At 44.6% G+C, this 18,760-nt stretch overlaps 1 protein-coding gene across 1 annotated transcript in view; it reads right to left on the bottom strand.

Annotated features, from left to right (window-relative positions):
• Positions 1–18,760, bottom strand: part of GPR158 (G protein-coupled receptor 158) — a 216,342-nt gene that overhangs the window by 10,603 nt on the left and 186,979 nt on the right. The window contains exons 8-10 of the mRNA XM_053263346.1: positions 5,408–5,546; positions 3,474–3,579; positions 829–975 (exon numbers count right to left, since the gene is read on the bottom strand). Coding sequence (XP_053119321.1) covers positions 829–975; positions 3,474–3,579; positions 5,408–5,546 — 392 coding nt within the window. The remainder of the gene's footprint in view (positions 1–828; positions 976–3,473; positions 3,580–5,407; positions 5,547–18,760) is intronic.

Raw genomic sequence — 18,760 nt, 5'->3', positions numbered from 1 at the left:
GTCAGCAAGGACAAACTATGTGTCACCAACCTAAAACCACTGATTAGAAGAACTTATCTAGATAAGAGGCTAAGTGTTCCTGTTTTGGCTTCTTCCGAGGCCTGGGATGGGCAAATGTGGCCCTCCAGCTGTTGTTGAACTACAACTCCTATCATTCCCATCAACAGAGCCAGCGTGGTGTAGTGGTTAGAGTGCTGGACTAGGACCGGGGAGACCCGAGTTCAAATCCCCATTCAGCCATGAAACCAGCTGGCTGACTCTGGGCCAGTCACTTCTCTCTCAGCCTAACCTACTTCACAGGGTTGTTGTGAAAGAGAAACTCAAGTATGTAGTACACTGCTCTGGGCTCCTTGGAGGAAGAGCGGGATATAAATGTAGTAATAGTAATAATAATAATAATAATAATAATAATTCCCCATCAGCCAATTACAAAAAGCAGCTTTACTGGGAACAGCCTATATTCTGCGATGATATCTATAACCATTGACAATAAAATTCTGGCATCCCAGGTCCTTGGGAAGGACTCGATGTCTGGATAAAACAAACCAGTCAATAGCACCTGTCTGACTGTGTAAACAAGAAATAATAATTCCCATCAATAAACTGTGGCTGGGAGTGATGGGAGTTGTAGTTTAGCAACAGGTGGAGAACCATGTTTGCCCACTAGGCAGTCTATACTGCCCAAACAACACTGTTACTGCTTACACTGGACCATTTTCCCCCACAACATGTTTTTTGTGAGGGCTGTGATGACCACCATTGCTATTGTTGTTTTTAAGATGATTCATTTGGCATTATAAACCCATTAATATACAAGCCTGCACGTACCCTAATATCATCTGGGTCCAAGCTATGCTCACTCCAAGCTGAATTGATACTGCTGTTCAAATAGGATCCAGATCTCCCCATGTCGAGCTCATCTTCATAGGCTTCAGTAGGGATATCATCTCGTGGATTATTGCTTGAATGGGAAAACTGCAAGAGTATATGAGATTCTGAAGTGAATGCTTTGGTCAACATAATAAATAATACCAAAGGGCATGTACCTTCTCTAAATTCCATATGACGTGCCTGTACGATTACTGCTGCTACTAAAGGTGGACCTCGCCATACGCAGATTTGTTATCCACAGTGTCACGCATCTGTGGTCAGGTGATTGACATCTGACCTTAGCATATGTGGAAAAAACCCTGACAAAAATGGGTTAATTTCACGTATTTGTGGTTTGGAGACAGCCGGAAAGGTCCTCAGAGGTAATTTGTGGCCACCATTTTGTAAAAGAGAGCCATTTTGTGGCTCATTTAGTTATGAAAAATCACATAAAAATGTACAAACTTAGACTCCTGGGGGGCATTGCTGGATAGCTGGAGGCCTGCAGAGCAGAGTTGGACACTTTCTTTCACCCTTTTAAATCTTTTTTTGACTATTTCCCCCACAGTTTTTGACCCTCTGGGAACTTACCACCCCCACCCCATCCCATAGATTTCAGTGCCTCAGTATCCGCAGTTTTGGCATCCACAGCATTAGCAAGATATGGAACCCCTGTGGATACCAAGGTCCACCTGTACTATCATTTATGCTTTTCAACAAAAAGCTTACAAAACACTTTACACAGAAAAAGAACAATATCTCAGCTATCTATCTATCTTATCCATCCATCTGTTCATAAGGTACCTTGCGTGCTAAAATACCACGGGCCAGTTTGGATAATGTCTCTAGCTGGCCTAGAGACATATCATCCAAACTGTCCCCAGTTGTTTCAGAATTAACAAAAATGAATACTAGTTTATCAAGAAAAACCATCAAGATATCTTAATTGCAAGACACCTTGCAATTCTAGGATCAGTATTATATCTGGATAAATACTAGAGATATTGACAAAGTTCTCCCCTTCTGGCTCAGAAATGAACCTTGGGGGCTTCAAAAAGGTCCCCCCTAAAGAAGGAGAAACTCCCAAAGCTCCCAAGACGTGCTTCCAAAGCTCTGCTGTCCATCTCTTCCCAGTTGCTCAAGTCTCTACAAGGTCCCTTTGACTTATTCCACCAGCAGTGAGAGCAACTGCAGCAGCAGCAGCGACAATGAGTGGATTTTCCTTCCTTCCTTCCTTCCTTCCTCTGATTGTCTTGTCCCATGGCACACCAGCAATAAAGTGCAGGTGTCAGGAAGCTTGTTTTCTCCACCTTCCTGTCCATTGTTCTAACCATGCACTGAGTCCTCAGCATGTGATGAGGAAGAGAGGTGAAGTGGCTGGTGGGCATTGCAGCCTCTGCAAGGGCAGTCATTTGCAAAGGCTACAACTCCCAGCAGGAACCAGTGCCACTTCTCTTCCTGAACTGCTGAGGACCCAAGACAGCAGGTCAGCACAACAAGGCAGACTATATTGCTGTTGAGAGTGTGTTGTTGTAAAACGATACTGGACCAATTTGTTGCACGATCTTCATTATATGGTTTGTACATATATGGTGGGGATCTTATTGTTTCTTATTTGCTTGATTTAAGGAGAGCTGGTCTTGTGGTAGCAAGCATGAATTGTTCCCTTTGCTAAACAGGGTCTATCCTGCTTTGCATTTGAATGGGAGACTACATGTGAGCAATGTAAGATATTCCCCTTAGGGGATGGGGCTTCTCTGGGAAGAGCATCTGCATGCTTGCATGCAGAAGGTTCCAAGTTCCCTCCCTGGCATCTCCAAGATAGGTCTGAGAGAGATTCCTGCCTTTAACCTTGGAGAAGCTGCTGCCAGTCTGTGTAGACAATACTGAACTAGATGAACCAATGGTCTGACTTGGTATATGGCAGCTTCCTGTGTTCCTCAAAGAGGGGAGGAAGAAGGAAAAAGCCTTCCTTGTATCCTGCTCTTTACCCCTGGTATGCCATGCACCAGGACAACCAGTGGGGGAAGGAAGAAGCCTGCCACTTGATGCCACTACTACTCCTATTATGGGAGGGGTGAGAAAAAGATGCATCTTGCAGATCTGGAGGGTGGAATTTTTTGACCTTCATCTTAGACCAGGGAAGATGATCCAGTTTCTTCACAGTTTGGGGAAGAAGAAATAATGTCATTATTGAATTAATACAAGGTGAGTGAGGGAGAATTTGCTTATACTTATTTCTTAAATGTCTCATGCTACTTTCTAATTTAACAAAGAACACCTTCTGCACCATTATATTCACTTGTCAGAGGGCCAAAATACATGTCACCTGGGAGTTCTGAGACTAGATCCCCTGATGGTTTTTATTTTATCCAAAATCAAATCAGATCAGCAGTACTGGGCTAGCAGAAACTGTGTTTGTACGCATGGAGATTTAGACTGGAGAAACAGCGTAAGTGTTGAAGCAACCCCTTCCCCAGTGACATCGTACCAATCTACAATGGAGTTCCCTGCAGCTGTTATAGAATAAACATTAAAATAGTGAAAGAGACTATACTTTTGTTCCCAAGACTTAGCAAGAGAGAAAGATAGAAGAAGAATACCTTTGGGATCAGAAGTAACCCAATGGTGACTGTCACAGTCAAGTGTGTATGTGCAAAGAACAGCATCAGCATCCAATCAGAATGAAGTCTTGAGGCAAGACTAAACCTGAAAATAGAATTCACAGGGTTGGAACGCGCATCTTCCTCCAGTTTTCTCCCCCACATTAAATGTCAGATTCTTAATATTCCTGACAACACTTATAGAACATAAATCCAAATATAAAGATGTTGGTCTTGCATGCATTTATTGAATATGGCAGGATTGCCTATCCTTCTTGCACATTCACGTAACCCGACTGTCAGCTCCTGGTGTGCATGCGAGTTTTCTAAAGTGCACAGAGAGTTCATGAACACACGTCCTGCTGAGGGCACAAAGCTACCCTGTACACTCCTCCCTCAACAGAGTAGGGAGCTGCTGCTTAGGCAGACCACTGCATGGATTTCAGCAGGTACACAGAGTTTTGCATCACATGTTTAAATGAACATAGCACTGCTGCTGAAAGTGGCAGCCCTGCCATGACTTAACCTCTTCCTTTCCCTAATGCCTAATTCTTGAGCTTCCCTCTGCCTGCAGGTTTTCTCTTCTGTGGCTAATAGCAGCTTGAGTTGGGTGGTGAGGGGGTGGATTTAAGTTGGGGAATCAGTGCAAAGGCAAAGAAGTACTTGCTACATTGGCATGTAACACAAAACCAGAGCTCCCTTCACCTCTGGTTTCGCAATGCATACATCTGAATATGGGAAACCACAATTAAACCAGTAAATGGATCTGTGGCTTCCTGTTCTGTACCTTCAGTTTTCTCTTGGTTTCACTGTCTCTACCTCTGGTTTGGTGGTGCCAGTGTTACATCTGAATGCTAGCACGGCCTTCTCCCAAGCCAGAATTGAGGGAGGAAGCGCCTCCCTCACTCTGGCTGCTATTGGCTATGCGGGCTGTCTTTCATGAAACAAGGAAGCCCATATAGCCAGTTTGCCCGCCTCTCTGCAGTCTCACTGACTGCAGAGAAGATGCTCTCCGGTACGTCCAAATATGGACAGGAGAGCAGGGGAGGGGTTGTGGAACTGCGGTTCCGCATAACATCTGAAGGTGGCCAATTCCTCTCTGCCATACAATTTTCCTGATGCAAATCCCCCCACAGCTGCTTTTTGCAAAAGAAGAAAGTGTCAGGAATTCCCATCACAAAACTCCCATAAGAGCTAGCATGGTGTAGTGGTTAGTGTGTTGGACTAAGACCAGGGAGAGCTGGGTTCAAATCCTTGTTCAACCATGAAGTTCATTGGCTGAAGTTGAACTGGTTGCTTATCTCTTGGCCTAACCCATCTCACAGGGTTGTTTTGAGGATAAAAATAACCATGCATACTGCCCTAAGCTTCCTGGAGAAAGAGTGGGATATAAATGTAATAAATAAATAAATAAAATACCATATCTTAATTGCTCTTGATGCGAGGCTCCCAGAGGTCTCTCATCCAGAGGAATAACCAGGCCTTTACCTGCTCAGCTCCAACAATTCCACAGCCTCAGATGCTCCCAGACGATTCCATCGGGCCCACATTATGCCTCTAAAATGTTGTGTGAGTACATGAATTGGGCAGGGGTTTTTGTTGTTGTTTTTTTTGAGATACAGACCACTGCAAGTGGACTAAGTGGATTAAATCAGGGATTGGTTCCACCAACTGTAAATTATTCCTTACTTCTAACACAAGTAATATGTTAGCAAGGCAGTGTGAGGAAACCCTACCTAATTCACAGGAGGACAACACACATCTTCCAACTGTTTGACAGTCTTGAAAGGATTCCTGACTTTACAGTATGAATGCTTTTGTCAGGGCCCTTCTGTTATGCATCTCAGTCGAATTAAGCACTTTAAGTTGCACCATGAGAAGGAGCATGGAAGCAAACAGTCAAGCACTGGGAAGAACCACCACAGGTCACTTGCCTAATTATGTGGAATACAGCAGAGATAATGAGCTCAATGTGAACTGCGACAGCCATATAACGTGGCTCGTGGAATGCCGAGGGTACTGTCCGCACTGCATAGCAGAGATAAACGCCCCACAAGAGGAATAAAAATTCAGCTGCAAGAGGAACAAGAAGAAATACCTTGTCGTTAGTGTTCATGGATTACAAATGAGAAATTTAAAAAGAAATCCCAACCACATCTGTATTTACTTTTCGCCAATATGGATGACATGGAATCCAGCACGTTTGATAAAGGAAATGGCCGTGCTGAGAGCACACCCACTGTGACATCAGCAGAGGGCATTTTGAGGCACTTCCGGTATGTGTAGAAGGGCGAGTTCAGGTGAAAAGCCACCCCCAGACAATAAAGGGTTGTGTTGGCAGCAGGATTCCCTGTAACAGGGATTCCCAGTTGTTGTTGACTACAACTCCCATCATTCCTAGCTGCAATGGTCTTTGGCTGGGGATTATGGGAGTTATAATCAACAACATAGGAAGATGGTGAAAGGCATCATCTCACACTGCACGGGAGATGGCAATGGTAAAGCCCTCCTGTATTCTACCAAAGAAAACCACAGGGTTCTGTGGTCGCCAGGAGTCAACACCGACTCAACTTTACTTTACTTTAGTCAACAACATCAGTCCCTGTTACAGGAATCACTGCTTGGGAGTCCTCTGCCAACATCACAGAGGAATTACTCTTGTGACGATCCTTTCCTTATCACGCATGCTGGGATGGTATCATCCATAGTGGGCCCATATGCATAAATCAGTATATTCAAATTCAATAATCAGATATATTCATGTATTAATATACACACATAGAAGTGTACTTTTATTCCTCAAACAACCAGCATGATCCAGCATTTGCTGCAGTATGCCTCTAGCAATGAATCCTACATGTGTTAGATCTCCACAGTCCTTTCAATGGAGGCAGCTGCTTCATGTCCCCCTTGGGTTCCCTCTAACAGGGATTCCCAGATGTTGTTTACTACAACTCCCAGCATCCTCAGCTACAATGGCCTTTGGCTGGGGATTATGGGAGTGGTAGTCAACAACATTTGGAAATTCCTGTTAGAGGGAACACTGACTGATGCACACCCTGGAATGCATGTGCGCACTGCACAATTGGTTTTATTTTTATTTTAAAATATTATATTCTGCTTTTCTGCTTTAAAAGCATCCAAAGAGAAATGTAACAAGAAATGCAACTAAGAACAATCAGCCGGGCAAATAACAGCAGGCAAAGGAGGAAACGGGGAAACAACAACAACACATGCAGCAGCAGCAGCAGCAGAAACCAGTAAAAATAAATATGCAGTGGAATAAAACTTACCCTCTTCCCTTGTGAAACTGAAATGTTGCTATTCAATTGTAGCATTGGTCTGAAGAGCATTGTGGGTGGGGGAAAATGGCAACCACTTGGTGGCCACTGCGAGGAGGAGAGCAGTTCTTATGGTAGCAAGCATGAGTTGTCCCCTTTGCTAAACAGGGTCTGCCCCAGTTTGCATTCGAATGGGAGACTACACGTAGTCTTTAAACTGCTGTTTTTACTATATTTTTTGATGCTTTTAGTTAGATGTTTTATTTTATATATTCTATTATAGGCACTGCTTTTTGCATTTTATATATTCCACTTTTTATAAGCTTAGAATTTTAATAATTTTATAGCTACCCTCTCTTTTAAGGGTAGCAGTCTTTTAGTTTTATAGTATAGCTTTATAGCATTAGTGCAGAAATCTAAAATAACATAGTTTTATGGTGTCATAATTTGTTTAAATCATGCGCTACTGCTCTATCTTATGCTGGTCTTGGACCATAATAAAGATTGATTGATTGATTGATTGATTGATATGATGGGGCCGCTCTAAAAAGAGCACCTATATGCTTGCATGTGAAAGTTCCAAGTTCCCTCCCTGGCATCTCCAGATGGGACTGAGAGAGATTGCAGTCTTGGAGCAGCTGCTGCCAGTCTGTGTAGACAATACTGAGCTTGATGGAGCAATGGTCTGACTCAGTATAAGGAGGAGAGGAGAGCTGGTCTTGTGGTAGCAAAAATTACTTGTCCCCTTAGCTAAGCAGGGTCTACCTACCCTGGTTGCATAAGAATGGGAGACTAGAAGTGTGAGTACTGTAAGATATTCCCTTCAGGGAATGGAGCTGCTCTGGGAAGAGCAGAAAGTTTAAAGTTCTCCCCCTGGCTTCTCCAAGATAGGTCTGAGAGAAATTCCTGCCTGCAACCTTGGAGAAGCTGCTGCCAGTCTGTGAAGACAATACTGAGCTAGATAGACCAATGGTCTGACTCAGTACAGGTGAAACTCGGAAAATTAGAATATCGTGCAAAAGTCCATTAATTTCAATAATGCAAATTAAAAGGTGAAACTGATATATGAGACAGACGCATTACATGCAAAGCGAGATAAGTCAAGCCTTAATTTGTTATAATTGTGATGATCATGGCGTACAGCTCATGAAAACCCCAAATCCACAATCCCAGAAAATTAGAATATTACATGGAACCAAGAAGACAAGGATTGTAGAATAGAACAATATCGGACCTCTGAAAAGTATAAGCATGCATATGTATTCAGTACTTGGTTTGGGCCCCTTTTGCAGCAATTACTGCCTCAATGCGGCGTGGCATGGATGCTATCAGCCTGTGGCACTGCTGAGGTGTTATGGAAGACCAGGATGCTTCAATAGCGGCCTTCAGCTCTTCTGCATTGTTTGGTCTCATGTCTCTCATCCTTCTCTTGGCAATGCCCCATAGATTCTCTATGGGGTCAGGTCAGGCGAGTTTGCTGGCCAGTCAAGCACAGTACACTGTATACTTTTCAGAGGTCCGATATTGTTCTATTCTACAATCCTTGTCTTCTTGGTTCCATGTAATATTCTAATTTTCTGGGATTGTGGATTTGGGGTTTTCATGAGCTGTACGCCATGATCATCACAATTATAACAAATTAAGGCTTGACTTATCTCGCTTTGCATGTAATGCGTCTGTCTCATATATCAGTTTCACCTTTTAATTTGCATTACTGAAATTAATGGACTTTTGCACGATATTCTAATTTTCCGAGTTTCACCTGTATATGGCAGCATCCTATGTTTCTAAGGCAGCTTCCTATGTTTCTATGTTCCCAAGAGGAGCACCAATGAGATTCATCTCCCAGCCCCAGAATAGAGTGGAATGATTCTATTTTGCTCTTTGCCAAAGCTTTGTGGAATGGAAGAACTTGGTTGCATTCATCCTTAGGGAGAAAAGATGTAAAATAATGTAATGTGGTATCTCATATGTTTATGACATAATTCTTCCATCTAAAGTTCAAACAGCAGCTTGATCTTCCCTCCTGGTCCTGCACATAGTATATTCTCAAGGACAGGAAGGCAAGGAGCAAAATACCTAGTAATATGATATTGAAACGAGGCCTCTCAAACATTGTGATTTATGATTAAATGAGTGTTTTTAAAGACACATTGTACATTTAAGGTCAGTCCCCTTTAATAATCCAGGTATCAAATGTATAGACCGATGAGATCAAGAATGGTGTATTTCAAAGGTTTAGAGTTTCAGTGAGGACAGTTACTGTTGGATTAACGTATTTCTCTGGACAATTTTGCTGAAAAGCTAAATATATGAAAAGAGGCCAAGGAAAATGAAAAGCCAGACAATGCAGTTGCTGCTTCCACTTTTAACCACCAAAAGACAGGACATCATTGTCTAATTGCAATACCACCAAGATGCTTAGCAGCTCTGACCTAGAATATTTTTGCGCTATATTAGGAATATATTCTCACTTCTATAAATACATTAGAAATAGGGAATAAAAAAAGAACAAGAAAGAAAAATCAGCACCACCTAGCTACTGGGAATTAATCACTTGCAAAAACAATAAATGCCTTCCAATTAAGTTTTACTTAACTACTAAACTCAAATACAGAACATGAAAGCCAATGTGTGTGTGTGTATGAATGTTTGTGTGTATACACACATACATGGATACAGACAGACATTCAGACACACCCACCCACCCACACACTTCTACCTTAAAGAGTAAGTGCTCCTTAAAAACAAGCAATCCAATCATGAACATGCCAACCCATAAACAAGATAAGAAAATAAGAAAAAATAAGAGCCATTGAGTTCACTTTGGACTTAACGGCTAGCAAATGCACTCAGGACTTCAGACTAACTGGTTTATTATTGCATGAGTGTTCATAGGCAGAAGCCAGTTTCATAGCCTACCATGGCTATTCTTCCAGCAGGGGGAAGAGGATTTTTACAGGTTTTTCATTACATTTTTATTAGCATAAACCACAATTTCTTGCCTCTGAGGCTGGAGGTGGCCTCTACCCACCAGACTAATAGCCATTGATCGACCTGTCCTCCGTGAATTTGTCTAAGCCTCCTTTAAAGCCATCCAAGTTAGTGGTCATCACCACATCCTGTGGCAGAGAATTCCATAGATAAATTACGTGCTATGAAAAAGTACTTCCTTTTGTTGCTCCTAAAATTCCCGACCTTCAGTTTCATGGGATGACTCCAGGTTCTAGTGTTGTGAAGGAGGGAGAACAATTTCTCTGTGCCCACTCTCCCTACTCCATGCATAATTTTATACACCTCTATCATGTCTCCCTATAGTCGCCTCATTTCCAAACTAAAATGCCCCAAATGCAGTAGCGGAGCCAGCTGAACCACGGTCTGTGTTCTGCCGTGCCCGGTGGCCTCACTAGTGACATCTCACACACGAGGGCATGGCTCAGGCTCTGGAGAGCCCTGAGTGAACTTTCCCCTTCTTATTTCAGGCAGTGTTTGCTGCCTGACAGCGTTTATTTCCCTTCTTCTCCCTCCAGCGAGGGAGAGGAAGGGAAATAAACGTTGTCAGGCAGTAAATGCTGCCTGAAATGAGAGGGGGAGAGAGAGGTCACTCAGGGCTCTCCAGAGCCTGAGCTACGCCCCCGTGTGTGAGATGTCACACACAAAGGGAGTGCGGCCTGGGCTTGGGATAGCCCAAGAGAACTCTCCCCCTTTCATTTCAGGCAGCGTTTGCTGCCAGTGTTCATTTTCCTTCCTCTCCCTCGCTGGAGGGAGAGGAAGAGAAATAAATGCTGTCAGGCACAAGAGCTGCCTGGAAATAAGAGGGGGAGGACTGGAGTGGGCCTTCTGGCAATTGGGCAACACCCCCTTTGTGTGTGACATCACATGCAATGGGGGCTCCAGCAGCCCTTTTAATTGGTGGCCTGGGTTCTTTGAACCCGTTTACTCAATGGTGGCTACGCTCCTGCCCCAAAACTGTAGCCTTGCCTCACAAGGAAGGTGCTCCAGGCCCCTGATAATCTCAGTTACCCTCTTCTGCACCTTTTCCAGTTTGACAATGTCCTCCTTAAGATACGGTGACCAGAACTGTATGCAGTAATCCAAATGTGGTCACACCATAGATTTATTTAAGGGCATTACAATATTAGCATTTTTATTTTCAATCCCCTTCCTATTGATCAGCCGGATCACCAGCTTTGAGTTTATCCAGATGCCTGTTGACACTCTCAAAGAATTCCAAAAGTTTATTGAGGCAAAACTTGACCTTGCAGAAGCCATGCTGGTTCTCCTTCAGCAAGACCAGTTCTTCTATATGTTTAACAATTTGGCCCTTAAGTATGAAATTCTGGTCACGATATCTTAAGAAGAACATTGTAGAACTGGGAAAAGTGCAGAAGAGGGAGACCAAGATGGTCAGGGGTCTGGAGCACCTTCCTTAAGAGGCAAGGCTACAGCATCTGGGGATTTTCAGTTTGGAAAAGAGGCAATATGGTGGGCCAGTGTGTGAAACAGGATGCTGGACTAGATAGGCCATGGGCCTGATCCAGCAGGGCTGTACTTATTTTATGTTCTTAAGAATCCTGCTAAAGATCAGATAGTGAGTGAATGTTTATATACCGTGAATCACAAGAGAATTCCATGGTGTTTAAAATTAAAACTAAATGAAATCAAATGGCAGAGTAGTATTACCTAAATTGTCTTCGGGAACATTTACTATTAAAATTATTAATAGTGTGGGTTCCCAAAGACAATTTAGGTGATTACTGTTGTAGCATCTGCATATATTTCCCCACCTCCTCTCTTTCTCCTGGTTTCACTTCTCTGCCTTTCTTCATATAGCCTGTGTACAGGGGCATAGCAAGATTGGAGTGGAGTCTGGGACAAGATTTGAAAATAGGCCCTTCCAACACTATGCCCCCAACACTAGCCACACCCTCTGCCACTGACATGTATTGAGCAAAGCAGTTCCCAACATGGAGATGCTGTCAGGAACAGCCGATGGACAGCCCACCTGTGGCCCAATGCCCGCCATGTCCCTTGCGCTGGCATGAGAAGCACTTTTACGCATGGGTGTCGGGGGCGCGGTTGGCATCACGGCATGGACACACTGCACATGAACCTTTCCCAGCGCTCGCCAGCTGGGTGATTTATCTCCTTCATTCAGAGCAAGGGAGAGAAAGGAAGCACCCAGCCAGTGAGTACTTGAGTGAAGCAAAGAGAAGAGGTGAGAGGGATCATGTGCCATGGCAGAACAAGAACATGCTAGGGGTGGTGTGGTGGCAGCAGGGTGCAAGAACCTCCAACCCTATCTGGCCCCCAGACACTGGAAGCCAGGGGACATTTGTCCTCTCCACCCCTTGCTCAGTGGTAGTCCCACCCTGATCCTGTAAGCACAAAGGTAGACAACCTTGGCTCTCCAACTGTTGTTGAACTACTACTCCCATCATCCTCAGCCACTTGTGCCTGAGGATGATAGAAGTTGTAGTTCAACAACAATTGGAAAGGAGAGCTGGTCTTGTGGTAGCAAGCATGAGTCATCCCCTTTGCTAAGCAGGATCTACCCTGGGTTGCATTTGAATGGGAGACTACATGTGTGAGCACTGTAGGATATTCTCCTTAGGGGATGGGGCTGCTTTGGGAAGAGTACCTGCATGTTTGCATGCAGAAGGTTCCAAGTTCCCTCCTAAGCATCTCCAGATTGGGCTGAGAGAGTCCTGCTTGAAAACTTGGAGAAGCCACTGCCAGTCTGTGCAGACGATACTGAGTTAGATGGACCAATGGTCTGATTCAGTATAAGGCAGCTTTCTATGTTTCTATTGGGGATGTGCAAGAACTGAATTTTGCAGTTTGGTTTGAATTCGGACCAGATTTGAAACAAACTGAAACAAACCTTGAACCAGTTCAGTCAAACCAGCCAGGTGGTCCAGTCCATTTGGTAGAACCAGTTCAGCGATTCTAGGGGCTACGCTTGTAAAGGGTAATCTGGTGAGGATCCCCCTTTACAAGCAAAGAGGTGTGCAAATCCTTGAAAAGAGTGCTAAAGGGCAGCCACGGGGGGGGGAGGCGGCAACAAGAGGACACCTTTAAAAGTAGATTAAGGTTCTTATTGGCTCGGCGGGGGTCACCAGCACTTTTCAAAGCCTCCTGGCGCAGCCCAAGTGCGTGGCACTCCCTCCAGCAACCTGCCCATGCAGCGGAGGCCGGAATCCATCCACACGGGCGGGTTGCTGGAGGGAGTGCCCCACACTTGGGCTGCACCAGGGGGGCTCGATGAGTGCTGGCCACCGGGCCAGTAAAAATCTACTTTTAAAGGTGCCCTCTTGCCTCCACCCCTGGCCGCCTTTTAGAAGATATTTCAAGGATACCCCCCTTTGCTTGTAAAAGGGAATCCCCTTTACAAGCATAGCCCCTCAAACTGCTGGACAGGTCTGCCATGGATCGGGCTCAGTTCAATTTGATTGCGGACTGGACTTCCTTTGGTCCAGTTTGCTATCGAACTGTCAAATTGGCCTGGTTCACGGCAAACCAGTTTTCGATCGAATGTTTCATGCAAACCCCTAGTTCCTATGTAACAGCTGGAGAGTTAAGGTGCCTAGCCTGCTGTAGCGGATGCTCACAGCTCTTTTTCAATGCCTGCATGAGTGTTTGAGAACAGTGAGTACAGGGCAATCTTGAAACTGACTAGTAAACAAAAAACTGAATAATCTTTCCCCCTGACAGTGCCTACCATACATTTCTTCTTTTCACTGTCGGCACCTCCTACCTTGTTTTTTCCTCACACGCAGTCACAAAATGGGGGTATGCATAGCACCCGAAGCTGGGTAGGATGCTTGTCCTACACTATTTCTCATTGTGTGATGGAGCCTATTAAATATTTGTAGTTGGCTATTTTGTCATCTTAGTCTTCATATTGTAGAATCTTCACAAATGTGCCAATCAGTGAGTGTTACACAAATCACACCCAAAGGCTCCTCCTTAAGTAAAACTGTATCTTGTCTCAAACTGTTCATCAACAAATGATGGCTTAACATCTCATTGCCTCTTCCCTCCTTGGTACCCTCCTTGAATATTCTGTTGAGTATACTTAAATAGATTTGCAAAGCTATAACTGAATTAACAAACATTACCCTATGTTTAAAAAAATCATGGCTCACATCCAGATTAATGCTGCATGTGCTGAAAAACGGTTTGTACAATCAATGGAGGAAGTGCAATTTTAGCCGATCTCCCCTTCCCTCTACAACCTCCTGTGTCTCCTAAAAATATGTCCCTGAGGGTTGCGGAACCCTCAGAGACATATATTTGGCAGGCACAGTGGGCTGCAGAAAGAAGGGAAGATCAGAAAAATTACCCATCCCCTGTTATGCATGCAAAATATTTTTCTGCACACACATTCATCTGGATGTCAGTTAATCTTTCTGACTATTATCAAACTTTTCAGATAGTCACTTGTACTGTGAGGCCATACTCTATGCCACTACAGTGCAACTCAGATAAAGCAGATATCTCCATTTAGAAAGTGGAGATGTTTCAGCTGCAGAAAATAATTAGCATTACTTCTGGAATACTACAAAAATAGAAATCCTTTTCAAATAAAGGAAAATTCAGAGTGTGCATCTTCCAGCTAAACCTAACATTAACATTATTTAATTAGCAAAAACAAACATATCATTCTGCTTGAAAAACAATTTATTATCCAAAACACCAATTACACAACTTAAATGTATCGTGCCGAATTGTGCCTGGGGGATGCGGGATAAGGTTCATATAATTAACTCCAGACTAACTCGACAATCTGCACTGAAAATCTGCAGATGTTACCCAAAATTGCTGCACTTTTTATGTGGGTGTTGGACCATACTCTATAATTCTTATTATAAAATAAGAACATGGACATTTTAGGATAATTGTTATTCTGATGAAAATAAAAAGCAGTCATGTTTTAACATCAGTCTTTTGCATGGCGATGCTACAGTATCGCCGGACATCCTTTTCTTTGCAGTGCCTCCAAGCAGGCTTGGCTGGAACCTAAAGAGCTTGGCCCCTGGAGTTTTTGACTTGCTTTATCTGAACAGCTGGCCTGATCACAAACTGACAATGTCAGTTTCAAAAGCAGTTTCCCATGTAACACGTGGGTGGATGGGTGGGAGCTGCTGTCCAAGAAAAACAAGGCTAAGCTCTCGTGTGATTCCAGCCTCTTGGGATCCTGGCCACTGCTGCTGTGTCCTACCTCTTTAAGAAGCAAGCCCAAAAGGCCTCAGGATCAGACAGACCACGTGAGAGGAAACAGTTTCACTTTTGCAGTCAAGGTCTGTGTGAGTGGTTAAGTCATTATGATCTCTCAGGGTCCTGATCCAGGTGTTCAGGGTCCTGAACCTGCTGCTTGCTAGGATAGTGGTGGTGGTGGGGGCAGACTATTCATTTAATCAGTCAGTCAAGTTTCTATTGCAATCAAAAGACTAGAGACTATTCCTTTAAGAGTGAGTAAAATCTCCCCCCTCTGCCCAGCATCCTGCATGGCCAGCTGTTTCCCCCGCTTCTGCCTCTGAGCTTGCTAATGTGCATGCACAGCTTCCATTTTAGGAGTGGGCACTGCAAGTTTCTGCCATGCTGATTCCTCAAATGGCTGCCGCACATGTGCATTGACAATAGTGGAGTGGCAGGGGCAGGGCATGTGGCAGTGGGGCATGTGGCAGTGGGGCATGTGGCAGGGCCGTGGGCTGTGGGGCGGCAGGCAGTGGAGGCAGGAGATTTTACCTACTGCTGCTCCGCCTTCCTCACCACCACCTCCATCTTAGCGAGCACCAGCCACCACTGGCCTGGCTAGTCCGAGGCCCAGATGAACCAATAATGAGGCCAGAGCTGCACAACTTTGGCCCTCCAGCTGTTGCTGGACTACAACTCCCATCATCCCCAGCCACAGTGGCCAATGGCCAGGGATGATGGCAGTTATAGTCCAACAGCAGCTGGAGGGCCAAAGTTGTGCAGCACTGAACTATACAGTCCTTATATGAATTGTTAAATTACCCCAGCTAACTAGGCAAAGAGGCACCTTTTGAACGTGGCGATTCTCTTTTTTCAGCAAGGGGAAAGCAACTGGCTCTCTCCACCCCCAGCACAGTACCCCTCCAGTGACTACTGCTAGTGACAATCTTACGATTCTTTTTAGATTGTGAGCCATTTGTGGACGGGATTCATCTTACTTACTTACTTATCATTTCTCTATGTAAACCACTTCGGACATTTTTGTTAAAAAATGCCAGTGTGTGGTGTAGTGGTTAGAGTGCTGGACTAGGACCGGGGAGACCCGAGTTCAAATCCCCATTCAGCCATCATACTTGCTGGGTGACACTGGGCCAGTCACTTCTCTCTCAGCCTAACCTACTTCACAGGGTTGTTTTGAGGAGAAACCTAAGTACGTAGTATACCGCTCTGGGTTCCTTGGAGGAAGAGCAAGTAATAAAACAGTTTTTTAAAAAAGTGGTATATAAATATTTGTTTGTTTTTGTTGTACTTGTTATCATGATTTTGCCAATCCTTTTCTCTCCTGGGCCTTTTCCAGTGTGTAAGCAATAAATGGGTGAGTTATAGAAGGCACTGTGAGAACTGCACTGCTGTTCTCACATATTTAACAATTGTCTCCAAAATATTCCAGCTGCCTATGCGACCACGGCCTAAAAAGAAGCTATCATTCTTCCAACACCATCCCATCAAGTTGCCAAGGAGATGTTGGAGAACAAAATAAATGCATGAAGTCAAACTAAAATGAAATTTCTCTTTAAGAACCTATCCCCCATTACCTGTACCAAACCATTGTTAGCTCCATTTCTGGCACCTGATGCAATAGACTGCTGGCTATGAAAACTTTTGCTCTTACAGAAAAAGAAGTTAGTCTCTCTACAAGGCTGCATGACCTATCACCAATTATATATAAGACACAGCCAAAGATACACTGTGTAAGATAAGATTATAGAGGTAGAAGATGAATACGTTTTAGAAGGTATGAGCAAGGCACAGGTTATCGAGTAAGTCAGGGATGGCCAATTTGGGGACAGGGTCACAGTTCAGTGATAGAGCAACTACGTTGCATGCAGAAAGTCCTAGGCTCATCCCTGGTAGGGCTAGGAAAGACTCCTGTCTGAAATCTTGGAGAGCCTTGGCCAATCAGCGTACAACACAGAGCTAGATGGACCAATGGTTTGACTCAGTATAAGGCAGCTTCCCATGCTCCAAATAATGGGATGCCTTTAGTGCTAGTTTTTACTCACTTCATCAAGGTGCCTGTGCGGTCTCTTACTTTGTCTATTGAATTTAGGCTCCACACAGCTCAGGGGTGGAGCCACCGTTGGGCGTACGGGTTCAAAGAACCTGGGCCACCGCCAATCAGGGGCCACGTCTCATGGCCCTGACACACCCACCACGTCTAATGCCAGATGCGGGGTGTGTTATTTCACTCCCAAACGGGGCCATGCAGCCCCGTTTAGGAACAAAATTGGCCCACGCTGCATTGGCAGTGTGAGCTGGAGCAACTCTCCCTGCCTTTAAAGGCAGGGAGAGCCGCTCCTGGCCTTGCTGTCAATGCAGAGGGGCCGATCTCCCTCCCAAATGGAGCCTTGTGACCCTGTTTGGGAAGGAGATCAGCCCGCACTGCATTGACAGCATGGCTGGAACAGCTCTCCCTGCCTTTAAAGGCAAGGAGAGTTGCTCCGGACAGCGCTTCCCAATGCAGAACAGGCCGATCTGCCTTCCAAATGGGGTTGCATGGCCCCATTTGGGAGGGAGACCACGCCCCCGCATCTGACGTCAGATGCGGGGGTGGGACCAGGGGCCATGGTGGTGGCTGAGCACAGGACACCGCCACCCTCGCTCTGTGGCTGACACAGCTGTTGGTAACTTAACTGATGTATTTACAAGGTTATATACAACTTCCTGGCAGGGTCCTAAGCCAGGCCTGCAGCAGGGTTCTCCAAGTCTAAGGAAGGAGGAGCAGGAAGGAGTCTGGAGACTGGGTTGTCTTTAAGGGGCAGTGTACCATGAATTCACCATGTGAATAATATAGAGTCAGACATGGTGAAAGAGTCAGTTTGAATGACAACACACATTTCTGCTTTCCAGGCCACTTAACTGGCTGGAGAATAGAAAGGCCCCTTGATAGCAAAGAATCTGACAACCTCTGAAGTAGACTATGTAGACTGCATGCTAAATATACTTTAATACAGTTAGTACTGCTTTGAGTTTACTCCCCACCCTAGACAACTCACAAATTAACAGGCTCAAACAGTACAAGATTGTTTTATTTGAACAAATTCAAAAAAGCAAAAGGTCACTTTGTATTATCTGCCATCAGAAACATATCGCACAAATGTCACCATACGGAGAAGGGAGCTTTCACAACCACGATAAACTTTGCTTCGAATGCAATGAATCACCCAGGCAACCTTTGAGAATAAAAACTGCGAGGAAGGAAATGAGGATTTCCACTGGACTCTTTAAAAAGGGTGAACTTACCAAGTGTGTGTATGTGCGTGCGTGCGCGAGAGAGGGAGAGAGAGAACCAACAAGAGCAAAAGGGGAATCAGGTAGGCATGTTGCCAGAACTGTTACAGAGCCCTTTACAGTGTGAAGCAATGATATCACTCCAATGTGTCTCATTATGCTTTTCTGCCAATGCAACACTCATACGGTAAGCTTGACCGATCATGCTAGAATTCCTCTAGATTTTGTGGGTAGGTAAAAACATCAACAACAGGGGAGGTGTCGGAGCAGCAGCATCGAGGCCATATTGCACAGTATATCAAATGACATTTCAAGCAGCCGTCTCAGTTTCTAGTCAGTTCATGTAGAAGACTTCTTTCTATCCATCAGCAACCAGAACCATATTCGCATGTGATGTTCAGCACTTGTACGATCTGTGTACACTGTACACAGGTACAGATCTGTACCAAGTAGAGTTATTCACATGTTATGTTTCACACAGTGCTGACCAAGGACTGGTGGTCTCCATGGCAAAGC

Source organism: Hemicordylus capensis, chromosome 6, assembly GCF_027244095.1.
Source record: "Hemicordylus capensis ecotype Gifberg chromosome 6, rHemCap1.1.pri, whole genome shotgun sequence".
NCBI classification, from domain to species: domain Eukaryota; kingdom Metazoa; phylum Chordata; class Lepidosauria; order Squamata; family Cordylidae; genus Hemicordylus; species Hemicordylus capensis.
Note: the sequence above shows the minus strand (reverse complement) of the source record. Positions and strands in the feature narration are given on the sequence as shown.